General features: G+C 34.8%; 1 protein-coding gene across 6 annotated transcripts in view; it reads left to right on the forward strand.

Moving 5' to 3' along the window:
- The window catches only part of LOC106881566 (mesoderm induction early response protein 3), a 42463-nt gene that overhangs the window by 3246 nt on the left and 20888 nt on the right, over positions 1-18329 (forward strand). For 4 of the 6 annotated variants that reach the window (XM_052972499.1, XM_052972496.1, XM_052972495.1 and 1 more), the window contains exons 3-4: positions 4508-4641; positions 12289-12345. In XM_052972499.1, coding sequence (XP_052828459.1) covers positions 4508-4641; positions 12289-12345 — 191 coding nt within the window. The remainder of the gene's footprint in view (positions 1-4507; positions 4642-12288; positions 12346-18329) is intronic. The other 2 variants (XM_014932021.2, XM_052972497.1) reach the window with 1 other exon arrangement.

Here is an 18329-nt window from a genome sequence, read left to right on the forward strand (position 1 = left end):
GTGTGTATATATATATATATATATATATATATATATATATATATATATATAGTATGTGCGTGTGCGTGTTAGGAATGTTTAATTCGACTCTATCTGGTTTACCCTGCTCTTGTGTTATTGTTAAAACATCGGCGCTGGTCTTTCTGTAAAACAGCAGTCGTGAGAATTCCATTGCATTTTGGAATATTTGCTTTCCTATTGCTTGTTTTTGATGAGAGAGAGGGAATACTTGTTCTGTTATAAATTATCGAATTACTTTGGCTGATTCTGATGGAGCTCGGGAAGCTGATATTTTAAACAACAATGCTGTGTGTATGCCTGCATGTATGTATGTATGTATATGCCTGTGTATATTTATGTGTGTGTGTTGGTTTTTGTATAGGTGGGTGGGGTGGCGGTTGAAAGGTGTTTGTTATTTCTCTTTTGCTCCCGCACACAAAGACAACATGTACACTCTCGCAGAACGAACGTACACTATTCAGTTTGTATACAATGTCAACATTGGGGCTTCTTTGTTTTGCGGCGACTCTGCACAATGTGTGATTGATGGAACGGAATGACGGCACCGATCTTTTGTGTGAAGGAAACTAACACAAAAATTAAATGTATGAGAAGAGGGAGCTGGTGTTTAAAATGCAGAAGAATACAAGTGGGGATATGAATAATAGCTCGCCAGTGGTATTAATTAAGCAAGTCTGTTCCTTAACTTATCACCGCCACCCTCTTTCCCTTGTATTCTTTTCCTGTTAAAAATCAGACAAGAACTGCACAAGAATGTTTTTATCTTTAATAAGGGCCAATACAAAGTACGTTTTGTTGACTGTTATTAACTAAACCCTTCGTTCTTCAACAACAATAGGGAGCTCTATGTGGTCGCTCGACCTGCTAGAAATAGTTGTCAAATCTCTCTGAAACCCTTATAGATCATTAATCCGGTTAGTTACCATCTATTCCAGTAGTTTTTACACACACACACACATACACTCCAGCTAACCGATTGCCCTCCCTGTTTCTTCAATCTTTAGGAATCCTTGATTTCTTGTGGAGTCTTACTATATCCTGTTGTAGTTATAAAGAACCGCATATTCTTATGGTTTGACGATACATTGAAGATATTATTTGGGGTATAATCTAGGAGTTGTTTAGCTCCACGTCAACGCTGGCCGAGTAAACCTCTGATCTGATGCGTTCCAATCGTGGTCTGTTTTCTACCGAGTCGAGTAACCCCGTATAAATTGCTTCCTCATTCACTGGTGTATTGTATCGTTGTGTGATGTAGTACGGTGTTGTTTAATTAGTCCCAGATCGTTACCAATCCATCAGAGCTATGCTTAAAGGCATTCCAATCATGACCAACCAACCGTTCTATTCAAATAGTATTTAAGATTTGTTTTTAAGACAGTTTGAGATTTTGCTGCTGTTTCCTACAGGCCAGGTTGACCCATGTCGCTTCGTGGTATCCAGCCTAGTAAATATTCGTGGTTCTTATCAATGAAGCGTTATATAGCATTGTACTGCACATGACATTGTCTCTGTTTATGGTTTATATAGCTGGGTCTAGTTTGGAGCTACGGCTTTTTTTCAGTACCCCTATGTTAGGTATATTTTTGTTTGTTTCGTTTTGCTTTCGCCTGGTACCTCTTTGGGGTGGACGTGCGAACATGTGTGTGCGTAAGAGACTGGTGATAGACTGATGCTGTTTCCAGATCCTCTCGTATATTTCGACTTCTCGAAATAATTGTCCAATGTATGTGATGTGTGATATAAGATTCTGTTGTAATTCCATCTGACTTCACAATTTACCTAAAGAATGTGCATTTTTGTACCAATGAAATACGTATTGTTTAGTCTCAAGTGATCTCTGGTTGAATAAGACTTCTGTTCAAAGGTGGCCTTAATGTTTTTTGTTTTGTTTTTTTGTCCCCCCCCCCCCATCTACAACCAACTTGTTCACAATGTCCTTCCTTTGTTAAACTTTGTTAAAGCGGTTTTGTGATTTGAGGGCGGTTTGGCTGCGATTTCTAACAGGCTGATCATTGGTTTGTGATTTGATGTGTTCTCTTCTGGTGTTTTTCACTTTGAATGGTAGATTTTGTTCCCAAGACTCAGTTAAGTATTCTTTAACATATTTGTACCTTGACCGGAGCTGATTTCACTTGGTTGCCATTTTAAAAACATTTTTTACAAAGAAAATGATTATTTAGATGAAATGCTTCACAAAGTTTGTTTACATTTCACGTTTGTCTATAATTATTGTAAGTTTAATATCCAATCTGTTCCATTATTGTAGGTTTAGTAAAGGAGGTGAGCTGGTAGAATACAAAATGCCTTGCTGTATTTGTTCCAGTTCTTTACATTTTCAGTTCATAGGGGTCGATAAAATAAAGTATTGGCTAAATACTAGGCATTGGTATCAACTAACACCTCCCCTCTGCTCAAAATTGTTAGCCTTGTGTCTCAGTCGAAAACTGTTATTGGTCTTAATATCTGGTCTTTATTCTGTTTTTCATTTAAGACAGAACCTCTCTCATTTAAACCTTTAAGCTAACCTATCAGTTATTCTTTATTACTTGTTTGGTGATCTCATTGAATTATCTCTACCCATTGAGCAAAGCTTAACTATTCTCTTGTCATATGTAGTTCCAGAGACAGTTGGGGTGCCACCATCTGTTCCCTGCACTCTTGTGCACCACTCTCCCATCTATAGACTACACTTAGTTGCACCCACGCCTATCCATAACCCCATTAGTTCCTATTTTGTTATACATTGAAGTATAAGAAATAACTGAACAGATGTTTTCGTTGGTGCTTTTTTTTTTAATGTCCTGGTTTTATTCAATGATTCCTAACTAATTTTGTTCCTCTTAATGTGATACACTGTAATGTTGTTGGCCTTTGTGTAAGACAGTAATCCAATTTCTTTCAGTCACCACAAACTTTTAAAACAAAACAAACTTGACCACTGCATGGTATCTTTTGTCCTTGTCTGTTGCTACATCACCCTTTAATGTTACATGCTAATCATTGCGGATGTAATTAACTTTTCTCTCATCCATCCTGAAGCTTGACCAACTCTGCCTGTCTTCTGGTAAGTGGAATAAGTAACGATGTACTTCCGAATGCTTATAGTTTCTGTAGATATTTCATCTTTGCTGTTAATTCAAGATTAGCTTAGTTGACTTCAGAACTAACATTTGTCATTCCCTTTCTGGGAAGAACTAGTTACAACTAGTTACCAATGATATTTCTAAGGGTATGTTAGTAAAAAAAAAAAATCTGTTGTTTCATTGTCTTAATATGGCAGCTTGTTGTCTATATTGATAGATCTTTTTTTTCCATAGCTTATTATCTTTGCAGCAGTGTTATTGAGCAAGTTTCTTTGTTTTTTTTATGTTAATAATGGGTTTTCCTAGACTAGGAAAGAGAGATGATTGGGAAATGTGATGTTTGGTTTAAATTGTTACAAGTTTCTGGTTGGCAGAAAACATTTACAAAAAGGGTTCCAAGTCGATGTAGCTTTAAGTTAAGATAAAGGGGAGATGGGGTGAGGAAGAGAGAATGAAGAGGATATCAACAGGTATGATTGGTATACAGTCAACTAATTTAAGAGAAACAGAACCTGTTGACCAAAACAGAAGACATTAATGATGTCACTTGAACCATCAACTTCCTTAATTTACATTGTTTAACCCTTTCGCATTCAGATTACTCTGTAATGCTTATCTATCCACATTGTTTTTAATTAATCATGCATAATCTCATAGCTTTGAGGTTTCAGTCATTGTTTATTTTTAGAATGTCAATGTAGGGTATATGTGAGAAGCTAGATATGACCAATTTAAATATAAAACCAGTAGAATATATTGGCTGGATGTGGTTGGTTTAAATGCTAAAGTGTTAATGTTGTACTCACACACTTGCACTTTCACTTTATAATTTGCAGTTTTTAAGTCAATCCGAGGATCTATTGAATGGAGAGGAGATATGTCTCTTCTATGATAGTAGTGATTGTATATAAAAGGTAATAAATCTTGTATGCAACATCACTTTGGTTAACGTGTAATGAAGTTTAATAATGGAAAACAATGAACACCTTCCTCCTCTCCCACCTTATTTACAGTCTTTACAGATGATATAATTGACTGGATGTAATATTAAACTACTGAATCAGAAATTCTTTTTGTGCTCAAACCACCACAGTTGCTGTTTTGTGGTGTACTTTGGCCAGACACTGAATTTTACATGCTTCTGTTCGCATTGCCTTCAGGAATGGGCAGTAGCTTTTTTAATGTTACCTCATATAGACAGATCTGTTGTTTGTCCAGTTCCAAGATTATTTTCTCATCTAGTTCACATCATGAAAAGTTGAAGCTAAACTTCCACCACCAATACTAGGGATCCCAGAATATCTTCATTTTAATTCACTCTTGTCTTCATGTGTTGTCATATAGTTGATGATTTCATAATATATATCTTTTTCTTTATCCAATCCCTCCCACTTTCTTAGACAACCGGGACCAAGATTTTGCTCCTACTCGCGATATGATGAAGCATGAAGGCTATGATGATGAACGAACATTAGAAGAAGAAGAAGCTATGAGTGGTGGCAGTTGTTCTAATGAGCTTGATGAACTTCAAAAGGTTGGTTTGCATTTTACTTCTGGTTGCTGTTGTCATTTTTTTTTTCTCTACTTAATACCTTCTGCCCCCTCTAAATTTTAGCAATTTAAATGATACAAGAATAAAACAAGAAGCAAAGACAGCATTTATTTGGAAATATTTTTACTAATCGATTTTATTTTAATTTTTTTTTATTTAATCCTTCTTGTGTGTTTCATATTACCTTCTTATTTGGTATTATGATTTTAAAGATATTTTTGTTTTGTTTGAATTTTTTTTTTCTTTCTTTCTTTAATTTGTCTTAACTTCCTGTCCATTCTAGTTTCACTGGTTGTGTTATCTCTTCCATCCCTTTCACAATATCTGTACTGATTTCTTCTTCACTAGTCATCACCACTTCCTTGGGAAGGCGGAGTTTCTCTTTCTTTCTCTCTCTCTCTCTCTCTCTCTCTCATACACATTCATTCATTTGTTCTTTCTTTCTTCTCTTCACACACACCAAGTAAAACAAGTCAGTGAAGTTAGACAACATCCAATTCTCTGTATTTACATGTCAGTTAAATTATATAATGACTGTAGATTGGTTGGTTCAGTCCATGCCAGTGTGAGTATGTGTACGTACATACATGCATATATATATATATATATACATATATACATACATATATACACATTCACACACACACGTAATGCAGAGCCAAATGTCATACTGTTTATAGAGCATGCCTTCAGATAAATGTCTATCTTTTGATTTGTATTTTTGTTTGTTGGGGAGGGGTGGTTGGGGTGGTTATTAACCTCTTCTTTTCACTTAGAAATTTTGGGGTCGTGTGTGTGTGTGTATACATGTTCACATGTGCATGTGTTTTTGTATCTCAAGATAAATTTGGTTCTATCAATCATGTAACAAAATATGGTCTCAGCCTCTATAAATTGCCAAACATCCACAGTTGGTTATCTCACTTTTTCTAACTTGTTCAACTGCTACTTGTGTATGCGTGTCGTGATCTTAATACATCCTTGCATTTCTTCAGTTCTTCAAATCCTCAGTCAGTAGTAAAGCAATGCTTTATGCAGTCAGCCATTTCCAGTTTTGAATATGTTGTTGGAATTACCTAAGCTTATATAACTTGCTGTGTTAAACTATCACTAAACATAATTACCATGTTGTATATTTAGAACAAGTCAGGTTTGCAACTGCTATTCCCACAGGCTCAGGAACAGAGGGTGAAGTGGGTCCAAGCACACCCGCTAACATTTAGGCAGGGGTTGTGAAAGTGCTTTGAACATCTTCCTGGAAAACTGGGTTTGCACCCACTTAGCAAATTTCACTCGCCCACACTTACAGGCATTCCTCCTATTCAAGAGAAGCTTTTAATTCAACAATGCATGTTGATACATTATATGATGCCTCTGTTTGCAAATAAACCAACTTGAACATTGAAGATTAAATCCTAGTGACGAATTAAGAAGAGCAGTGCTAGTGTTTTGTTACAATTTGTTAATCTTTTGACTGACTTACCGATATCCCATTAGTGCTGAAGGCTGCACATCTGTGTGAAAGATGCACACACATGAAGCAGGATCTATGTGAAATGTAAGAATGTTTCATAGATACACTAGGAATATATTGTTGTTGCTTAACCCCAGGCCTGTAATCAGAGTTGTTCCAACCATAACCATCAAGTCTTTTTTTTTTTTTTTTTTTTTAGTCTTCGTTATTGAATATGTCCGTTCATTTTTAAGATAGTAGGATATGATTTGAGGGTGATTTGGCCACTGTTTTTAGCAGGTTTAGTAACCACATTGAGAATTCTTTGTTGGCTCATGTAACATCAGTTAATATATTTAGTGTATGTTAAGGCAGCGAACTGGCAGAATCATTAGCATGTCAGGCAAAATGCTTAGCAGCATTTCATCCAGCTTTGTTCTGAGTTCAAATTTCACCAAGGTCCACTTTGCCTTTCATCCTTCCAGGGTCGATAAAATAAGTACCAGTTAAGCACTGGGGTTGATGTAATCTACTAGCCCCCTCCCCCAAAATTTCAAGCCTTGTGTTTGAAAGGAATATATTTAATGTGTAGTTGTAATATACAGAAGTACTGGTTAGATCACCATAACACTTGGAACTTTATTAGTTTGTCACCTATTGAGTGAAGACAAGAAGAGATGTAGGGCTGTATTTACATCTCCTCAAAACTTTTATTTTGTATCCTTATGCTATCTTTTATGCCTGAGTTATGTTTGATTAAGCCTTCATTCTGATGTGTCTTAACTGTTCACATAAGAATGATTAAACATTGCTCACAGCTTGGTTTACCTAAAATTACTGCCAGACACAACTTTTATATATATAGATATATATATCTGTGTGTGTGTGTATGAGATTGTTTTGGTCAGTTTAAAACCTTGATCTCCAGTCTTCAACATGCACCAGAGTTGTATGTGAAGGAAAAGCAAAACAAACCAAAGGATATGGTGTTGTGCTTCATGATATCAAATCCGTTTCAGTTATTTCCTTCTTCCTGATCAAACTCACAAAAATCTACATTGTTTTCTTTGTGTAGTGATTTAGGAATCCGTATCAAAATCTTCTTTGAGTGTTGGCTGTAATAAACTGGTGTCCTGTCTAAAGAAGGATTTATTTCTGATCTACTTAATACTGTTGAGTCCCACCTGCACAAAGTACTCGTCTATGACACGTCATCATGTGACTGACCAACTATCAGTTGTTACACATCACTGGTCACAATGTGCTTTGCGTCATTTTAGTCTTTGAATGACTCCACCCTTCTGGCTAGGTATGCTGGAGCAACATAAAATGAAGTGTTTCGCTCAAGAACACAACGTGCCACCCAATCTGGGGATCAAACCCGCAATCTAGTGATTGTGAGTGCAACTCCCTAATCACTAAGCCTCATGCTTTCACACGTTTTTATACACTCAAGAAATCTCCGTTGCATCTCCATCACTGATACTCGTTAGAAAAGCATGTCAGATTTGATTGTTTCTGTTTCTTTTTTAACTATGGTGGATGTCTGTGTCTAGAAGCCTGTCCGCATGATAGATTTAGTGCCCACACTGTCACTGTAAACATTTAAAGTTTTTAAACTTTATCAATATTCATTTTTAGTTGATTTTCTTTTTGTCTTGTTTGTAATAAACCTTATTAACCCTTAATCACTGGTATGGTACATGTGAAGTCATTAATCTAATCTATTTTTCTTTGACAACTGACTCTTGATATGTAAGCATTTTATTTTTGTTTGTTTTTGTTTGTTTGTTTTTTTGTGATTTCAAGCTTTATTTATAAATGTGTGTGGTATGTGTGTATTTCATTTAATTAACTAACTTGTCATAAATGATAGAGAAACCAGAAGTATGTTGGATTGTTATTAAACTAAATACTCCTCCTTCTTGGATTCATTTTGTATTGTTCTACACACAGAAACATACAGGCAGCTGTGGTGTTATATTAAATTTAAGGTACACATGACACAAACGTCTTAAGGTAACAAGCACTATCAAGATCTTAACATTCAAGTATGAATAAGATATAGCATTGTATATATTTCCAGATAAATTGCATATAAATATGTGTAATTTAAACATCTGTTGAATGCAACACATTTTGATTGATCTAATCTAAGGCAATAATACCCCACAAAGTGCTCAGTAAATGGTTAGCAGTAAGGTAAGATATTTAGGACGATGACATTAGTTGACATGATAAATATGGAACTGAGTCAGAAAGATCACATCAGTCAAACACACATGAAAACAGCTATTTGGTGCTGAGGCAGAGCCTGATTCTGCTGGCTCAAACTGAACTCCCAACTTACATTGTCAACCAGCTTAAACACTCAAGAGGGTGATGAGAGCACACAATACATTGCAAACCCAAACAGGGCCTTTGATTAGCTTTGTTTTGAATGAATTGAGACTTACCTCCGAAGGACTCAACTGCTTGCTAAAACAGCAGCTGACACAAGAGTCACACCTGTTGTAGTGGGAGGAGAAAAATCATCACAACTGTTTTGTTATGTATTTCAACAGAAAATCTTAATTCTACACAGATCTATCTGCTGCCAATAGATACAAGATCTTGGATGAATTGGCACCCAATCCAGTAGATGTATGTTTAATCTCATCTACATTATAATGTAAAACTGCTTGAAATGATCAATTTGTCTGATTTGTATTCTGTCACTTTATTTTCTAAACCAAACCCACCACCCCATCCTCTTTATTGCAATGATTAGTGTTCACAATTTAATGATAAGTGAATTTTTTTTTTTAAGTAAATATTCTCTTATCACTAAAATTAGTTCAGATTTTGTTCATTTCTAGCAACAGGTGGCTATCCTATAGAAATTTTGATAATAATTCTTTCATTTCACCTATTTCACCTGCCACACTTTACCCAATGTTGCATCCTGCCACCCTGGAAACTGCTATAATTTGAGATGATATTTGGTTTCAAATAGAAGAATATTGACAAGTAACTCTACTCTAACAAAACTATGTTATAGTTTGCTTACTGGATAACACTCAGCACAGTTGATTTGATTAGACATTTAACAGTAACACATTTCACACCACACAGGTAACTGGCTGTTTGACGGTAACACACCAACACCATTTTGTTTACTAATAGGATGTTTGATGGTAACACACCTGTTACTTAACTCACTAACTGGATGTTTGACAGCAATACATCTAATGTATCGGTTTTGAGTGGATTTTAGTCATAGCTAGGTTCACACGCCACAATCTGTTGGGAAGTTTTGTATGAGATATCGTATGGCAGTCTGGATCTGTTGTGGAGAACTTTAACTACATCTGGGGGGAAACGGCTTCGCAACTGATTAAAATGAAGTCTCCCTGAGTCTCACTCTGACCTGTAAGTGTGCTGCCTCCTCCTCTCTCTATCTCTACCATTCTTGCAGTGTTGTCCTCTGCTCTTCAGTGCTGACTGGTCTCATGCAATATTTCCACTCAGGCACTTCTTTATTTATCTCTGTTCTTTACTCATATCGTGTTCCCTATTTTTGGCCCTTCACCAACTGTTTGGTTCAGGCCTTCTTTTCCCCAAATATTTTGTCATCTGGTGTTCCCTCTTTGCACATGTTCAACTTGCAGCAGTTGAAGAAGAATGTTAATTACCAGTTCTCAGCAGACCTACACAGGTCCTAGTCACGGTCCCTTCCTCCAGACATGACAAATAAATAGAGAGAGAGAGAGAGAGTAAGGAGGCATGTTGTTTGAGATGTAAAGTGCTTGGGTTGTTTTATATATCCAAAAGTTTTGGGAGTGGCAATGGAAACAAATGAGGTGAGTGATTCAAATTGTCAAATGTTTGTGTGTGTATTTCTCTTGAATCTGTGTATATGTTTTGACAGCTGGTTGTGTAAAGGTGTTGTGACAGTGAATGTTGGTGGAACATACTGCAACTTGATTTTACTTAACACATTGTAAAAGACATCTGTATCTTCTTTCTCACTAATTTAATTACACATATACTTTGAAGGGTCTACGACCTGTATTGTAATTTAGTGTTTATTTTTGTGTGCTTAATCATGTATTTGAGGGAATTATGATTCTTTTTTTTTTTTTTTTTTTTCCAAATCTGTTTAATGTATAGCTTACTTTTGAGTTTGTTTCCAAATACTCTTTTCTCTAAATGCCACCTTAATACATGCTGTAAATTGTACCTACACTGGAATAGCTTACTCTACAGGTACCTACTATGTATTGTTTCATTAGATACTGTCTACTTTCTCAGATATCTATACTTGATAATTACTTACACTATCCACTCCACTCTTCTGTATTCTGTGCCAATATACAAGGGTTAAATTATCATTCTTCGCTATTCAGCAATTATTTTGAATCCTTGGAGTTGTTGTAGACACAACGTGTGCATTTGTCTTCAAAAATAGGTGATTCTCCTAACCTTTGGTAAGCATGTAAGCCAAGTGCTGCAAGCAAAAGAGAGTGGCCCCAATTTTTTTATCTCCTCAGGAACCTATTTATAAAATGAGCCATTGAAGGTTTGTTTGCCAATGCGTCTGTGGTATTTTGTGGTAAGATTTCAGCTCCCCATCCTTTAAAATCATTGGCTGGTATCATATCAATTGAGTCAGCTTTTTATTATTGATATTGTTGTTGTTAGTTAAAGGCTTTCTGTGACCTGATTTCTCAACTCTGGATGTCTTGCTAATTAATAGTCTTTGAAAATGCATCATATCGCATTATCTGTCCTACCATTATAGGCCAGAAAATGGAAAGCTTTATTGTGTCTTGGAGTTTGCATATTGCTACACTGAGATTAAGATCCAGCTTTCAAAGAGAACAATAAATATATACTAGTAATATACTAGTGTTAAAACAAAATACTAAGGTTTTTGTTAAAATAAAGTTTTGTTATTGCAAGTAATATTGTACAGAAGTTGCTGGCACAATCTTCCAATTATAAATATCTTTATATAGACAACATAGTTGTCTACTTCATGACAGCAACTGATAATTTTCTAAGAAATTATTGTAACTAGTGAATTGGCAGAATTGGTGGAGCATCAGACAAAATGCCTTGTGCTGTTTAATTAATGTAACTTTATCTTCATTGTTCAAGTCCCACCAGGTTCAGATCCTTCCAAAGGATTAAATAAGTACTAATCAGGTACAGAGGTTAATCTTCTCGACTGCACCCTCCTCACACAAAACCATTCCTATTGCTTAGAGAAGGCATGAATGCCATGATCTCATTTTCCTGCTCCTTTTACTCCTAACTTTAAGGCAGTTGATGTCTGAATTGGTAGAGCATCAGACAAAACACTTCATCATATTTTAAGTTCAATTCCTGTCAAGTATTGGAATTGATTTAATTGGTTTTCCTCTCTTCTTTGGCCTCGTTCATCTAAACCTTGTAAATGGTTTGTGGCTCCGGGAGAGTTATAATTATTTAAAATTCCAAATATGTCACCTGGCCTCTTAATCTTAAATCTTACTCATGGAGTTGAATAGCCTCATCTTTTTAGGACCTTTTCTCTCAACTGATATGACATTTTTCTTTGTTATTTGTTGTATTTTTTTTAACTGAAATTTTTTTTCTGTTTATTATTTATTTATTTATTTATTTATTACATCAAAACTTAAGATAATTTTTTTTTTTTATGTTTTGGGCTTTTCGTTATTTAAAACAAATTATTATTTTTTTTCATTTCCTGCCCCCACCCCTCCTGCCTACTCTCCACCAAACTCTCTTTTAAAGTTAAAAAGTTATTTCTGTAATATGTGTTGATAAGTTGAAATAAGTTTGTCACCTGTAGCTGTAAAACAGCAGCAAACCTTTTTACCAAAGACAGTTGAATATCTCCAGCTCTTAACACTCAACTGTTCAAACCATTCACTCACCTATTTGACCTCTCTCTCTCTCTCTCTAACTCAACCCTTTCATTCTCAAAGTCTGTTTATCTATATAAATATCTATTTTCTATTTCTATCTCTCCTCTTTCTTCCTATCTCCTCTCTATCTATCTATCTATCTCTTTCTCTCTCTCTCTAATCTAAATACTCCTTTTCACTGAAATGTTGTCTAATTAAGTTCTAAAGCCTTTTAATGAAGTATTGAAAACCCGAATAGATTTATACCAAATTTATTACCAGACACCTGTCCATTGCCATGGGAAAGGACAAAATGACCGGCAAAATACAGCTTTTAAGGTAAATTCTCTCAATTTCTCGTCTGAAAAAAATTGAGATATTTTGCAAACCTAGTGCCATTCTGTTGCTCAGCAATAATGATATGATCTGTCATATGTAGTCTTTTTTATTATTATTTATCATTATTATTATTTTATTTTACTGTTATTATAGTTTCATTTATTTACTTTTTTTTTTTTTTATAACTCCCTTATCGCCAAATTTATTAATCTCTGCTTGTAATGTGTGTTCAGTGATCTGAATGTTTTCATATATATTTATTTTTTTTAATTGTCTGCTCACATTCATTCAATAGGCAACTTTTTTTTTCTTTCCGTTCATATTATTCAAGACAAAACCTGTTTCTGTATTGCCTTCCAGTTGTCCACTCTAAAGTCCTTCTATCATTTCTTAACTTGGTTTAATCTACAAACCAAGCAGCATGTTTCACTGCAATGATGATAAGATAGCCTTTTTCAAATAATGTACATTTTTCCAGTTTAATTTTTGTTTTGTTCATTTTTCTTTTTAGTTTTATATTTTAGTTATTATATCCTCATTTATAAGCACCTTTATTTTTTTTTTATCTCTACTATCTTTATTTGATAATTTTTTTTAAAATGTTTAAAAAGTCAGTGGTGTAGTTGTATTAGTGCTGTCTTTAATTTTGGGGTAAAAAAAAAACCCATAAATGTTGACTCTTAAACACCAAATCTAATTATACCTTGTACTATTTATTCCAACTTTTGGGAAGAAGACACTTTGTCTTCAACATAAGTATGTGAAACTTCACTTGTTCATTTATTTCTTATTTTCTATGCCAGTCAGTTGTATGTATGTATGTATGTTTGTATGTATGTCTCTGTCTTGGATCCAACTCTTTGCATGTAGTAATTGAAAAGATGGATTAACAAATCTAATAATTATTGTTTCCCCACACTCTATGTTAATTTTTGGTGGCCAATCCAAAATAAACTTTCCAAGAATATTGTTTGTAAATGTTTCAATCTTGTATTATAATGAAATAAATGTTTATTTCAAGAAAGTACTCATTAATACCTTAGCGGTAGGAATTAGCCTAAACTTAGAAATAGCTGGTGGGTAAGGTAAGAGTTGCTTTCGGATCAAATGCTACTCTACATTGATTAATAAAGCTATGTTAGATATACACCCACCGCACATTCTATTTATTATAATCAGGAAAAGATTTAACACTTGAAAACAAAACGTAATATTTCCGTGTATGTATTTCACACTAATAACTACCATAGCCATTAATAGTTACTATAACTACCAATATCTTCTATCACTTCTGTAGCTACCAATAACTATTATAGCAGTCACCAATATCTTTCAAAACTGTGTTATGCTGTATGTCTGTATGTGTGCATGAAGTATTAATGGATTGATGAATTTCTGTTGCATTTTATTTTATGTATAAATGATTTTGTTTTTTTGTTTGTTTTTTTCCTATAAATCCATAGCTTACCTGGTATGTGACATGTTGATTAGACCCGGGTCATGAACGCATTATCTTTAAAACTGGAGTTGGTGGAGCTAATTTTTATTTGCTTAGTAATTATTGATAAAAAAAAAATATTTTGATTTCTAGATTTTAGTATTTTCTGGGATTGCAAAAGAAACACTCTTAAGTATTACTTACATGGATGAGATTTGTCCCAAGTCTCAGGAGATATCCCCACCTCCCTGTCCTAGATTTGCCATGCAAGATACCACATGTACTCCATCACCACATAAAATCTGAGCTCATTTTTTATCTTTCTGCCTGCTAATTATTCTATTGGTCACCTCCGGATCATAAGCACACCAGCACAAGTTGTCAATTGGTGGTAGGGGACAAACACAAAGGAACACACTCACACACGTACATATTGTCTGTCCTTTTATGCTTCATTCTAAGAATGCTTTTGGTCAAATTCTCTACACAAAAAATTACTGTCTGCATTTTGGTAATTATTTTTAACGCTCAGGCACTTCCAGAAAGCACACGTGCTGGTGCCACATAAAAAGCACCTGTAAAATGGTTGGTGTTCGGAAGAGTATCCGGCTGCACAAACTTTGTGGAAACAAACAAATGGAGACGGGTGCAGCTTGCCAGCGATGATGATGATGATGATGATGAATAAAAGGCAATTTTATTTGCAAACTGCTCTGAGAATTTTTTTCTTTTCTTCACAACAAAATTTTACTTGTCATTAACTTAAATTCGTCTTAGGTTAAATTTGGGGAAAAATTTTACATTCTGATATTCTTATTAAGGTGTGTGGATAGCAGAATCAGCAAAATGCCTTGTATTTAGTTGTGTCCATTTACTTTTAGAGTTCAAATCTTACAGGTGTTGGACCTCATCTATTGTTCTGATGTCAGTAAAAGACTCACCTCTTGTACTGGTGCCCATATCATTGACTTTATCCTCCACTCCCCATATTTGTGGTCTGATGCTTCTTGTAAAAATTATTAATAATTGCTATGCTTTTTAAAGCGGCAAGCTACCAGAATCATTAACACGCTGGACAAAACAGCGGTATTTTGTCCGTTTTTATGTCCTAAATTCAAATTCCACTGAGATCAACTTTGCCTTTTTGGATCGATAAGATAAGTACCAGTTGAGTTCTGGGGTCAATGTAATCGACTTACCCCCTCCTCAAATTTGAGGTCTTGCACTTTTTGTAAAAAATAATTCCTATGCTTCATAAGGCAACAAGCTGGCAAAACCATTGTTATGCTGGGCAAAAAATGGTTGGCGGTATTTCATCAATCTTTACAGTCTGCATTAAAATTTTGCCAAGGTTGACTTTGCCTTTCATCCTTTTGGTGTCGATTAAAATAAGGACCGGTTGAGCCCTGGGGGTCAATGCAACTGACTTCGCCCTCCACCCCTGTCCCCTGAAATTAATGGCGTTGTGCCAGAATCTGACACCAATAATTAATGTTTTGAATTCAAATCCCCCAAGATCAACTTTGCCTTTCATCTTGCTGGAGGTTAATAAAATAAAGTACCAGTAAAGTACTGGGTTGGTTTAATTGATTAACCTTCCACTTTCCCCCTTCCCCCCACAAATTCCTGACCATGTGTCTATATTAGAAGTAATAATTATTATTAAGTTGGCAAACTGGCAGAACCATTAGTGTGTTGGTTGATGTTTTGCCTTTTATCCTGTGGGGTCTATAAAATATGCACCAGTCAAGCATTAAGGGCACTGTAATTGACTAGCCCTGCCTCTAAAATTACAGGGCTTGTGCCTCTAGAAGAAACTATTATTATTTATCATGTTTTTAAGATGGCAAGCTGGCAAAATGGTGAGCAGCATTTCATCATCTGCCTTTATGTTCTGAGTTCAAATTCCGTTGTAGCTAACTCTGCCTTTCATCTTTTCAGGGTTGATAAAATAAAATACCAGCTGAGTACGGGGGGGGGGGGTTGATGTAATAGATTTACTCCCATCGCCCAAACTTGCTGGCTTTGTACCTAAATGTGAAACCATTATTATCATTATTAATTCTTTAAGTATTATAGTTATTAATCTGCAAGTGGTAGATTAAAACACTTTTTACGGTAACTAATTGCATACACCTGTGTTCTGAATTTCAATTCCACTAACACAGGCTTTGCCTTTTATCCTTCATGGTTTCATAAAATAAATACTTGTTAATATGCTGTTAATATTCACTCACCTGTATTTCCCCCCCCCCCTGCTCTAAATACTTCACTTTGAGCCTATGTTAAGAATCATTATTTACAACTGTAGTCTTATCAAACTGTTTGCAATTAAACAATTATCATTCAATGAATTTCAATTTGGAAAATTTAATTCGCTGCAATTTATTGTATTGATGAGATATTTTTATATCTTTATAAATTATGCAAAACATTAAGAATGTCATTACTTTTTTTTTTTAATCAACTTTGTCTCTTTTCTTTAATACAATTACCAATGTCTTTTTAATGTTGACTCTATGCAGTTTGCATATTTATTTGTACATCTTATTTTTCAATCGAATTTTTAAAAGCTTGTCTGATTTTTTTTTCCTTCTTTCTCTCATGTAATCTAAACCCTTCTGCATTGTTTCTTATATACAAAAATATTCCTATCTATATATATATATTGTGAGACATACATGAAAAAATGCACCTATATGTGACAGAGGAAAAGGTCTCTACACAAAAATATAGATTACTTTATTATAACTGAATTTCTATTTCCATGCCTTATATTGAACATAAATTAACTTTTCCCAGAAAAGCAAATAAAAAGTGATGACAAATGGACTAGGAACTAAATGTACAAAGTTGTTCACGTCCAGGATTCCTTATAATCAGCTTTTAACTGTTTGCCATATATGGTAGAATAACTCTATTGCACATCCTAACCAAACAAAATATCACCATCATGAAAGACAATTTCTCTAAAGTAACACATTTAAAATATATTTATAAAATAAGGTTACCGGTGGCTTTAGGTGACACTATGAAACAATGCGAGACATAACTATTAATACTTCCCTTCCTCTTTTATTCTCTGTTTTCTCCATTTCTCTTTTGCTTTTTACCCCACCTGCTGTTTGTGGCTTACATGTCAGGGTATAGTCATTGCTTAGGTAAAACTACTTTACTACCCTAATCTGTATGAACTAATGAGAAGCCACTGAAAGAATGATGCCGAAGCCAGTATAGTCCAAGATATACAAAAGAATACTCGTTGGCCATAACTGGGACACTTGTGGTCACAAGACTGCTCAAACTGGACTCAGTGGTATGCAACAGTATGAGTACTCACTTCAGTGTTTTACATTTAAATCTCAGAACAGTGATCCTTATAAAGATCTATTCTAGCTGGGTCAGGTCTTACAGCTTAGTTTTATTTCTTGGCTATTCCTAGAACCCTTCATGTATTAAAATACTGTACCTTATTGTGGTATACTCAGAGTAAACCAAGTCTTACACAATTTCATATCCTGTCTGTATCCATTTCACATATTGTTTATACTCTTGAAAATGGCATGAATATCGTTACTTCTGCCTCTTCCGTGAAGTTATTAAATATAATTACCCACAGAGAGATTATACTGATGACAATTTCTCTGAAGAAAATAAGCTGGATGTTAAACAATATATTTTAATGTCTTCTAGTTCAGGATTTCATTTATGCCACTTACAGAAACTGAAGTACTCCTTGCTCCTTCAGTAATAACTGTAGTAGTGTTTGTTTGTGGTAGTAGGTTCTGGCACTAAGCTTTGCTTTTTGTTTAAAAAAAAAGAAAGTGCTCTCTCATCACTCCTTTAATTTCTATCAGCATTATCTGTAACCTAGTTACTGCCTCCTTCTACTTAATATTATTGTGCTGAAAATGGTCAAATAATGGTGTGCCTATATCGAATGTTTGTACTGACCTCTTATTATTGAGTTGTTATCTAGGTGTTTTATGACTGAGTAGTTGACTGCATGCATATATATATCAGTTGTGATTTTATATATGTGTATATATAATCTGGATCCTGACATTAGCCATTTGGCTGGAGTGTCAACAGTTTGTGCAATATCACCCTGCCACATGCCTTATAGCAGCTGGATGGGCTGGACTCTAGAGGCTGGTCAATTAAAATAAAGTAGAATGGGAAAGACATTTGCTGTCCAGACTGAACAGTGTGTGTGTGTGTGTGTTTGGCCCTATATCACAGATAAGGGTAGGTGGAAATTTTGGGTGGGAAACCAACTGTATGTCCACAGATTTGTGGAGTTATTGCAGGTTACCTGCAATAAGTTTGCCGTTAGAGATAGAGAATTAGCAAATCTTTTGGGAAAATTAATCTGTGTTCACATTTGACAGGCTGCCATCTTCCTGCCGATGTCCTATGATCTGTAATTATTGAAGAAAAGGTTTACCTGTGCAATTGTTTTCTTTGTCAATTTGTTTTTGACATTTTCTATAGGAAAATGTCAAAAGACCATTTGTGGCCTTTTTTTTTTTTTTTTTTTTTTTTT

The sequence above is a fragment of the Octopus bimaculoides genome, chromosome 13 (genome assembly GCF_001194135.2).
Source record: "Octopus bimaculoides isolate UCB-OBI-ISO-001 chromosome 13, ASM119413v2, whole genome shotgun sequence".
NCBI lineage: Eukaryota > Metazoa > Mollusca > Cephalopoda > Octopoda > Octopodidae > Octopus > Octopus bimaculoides.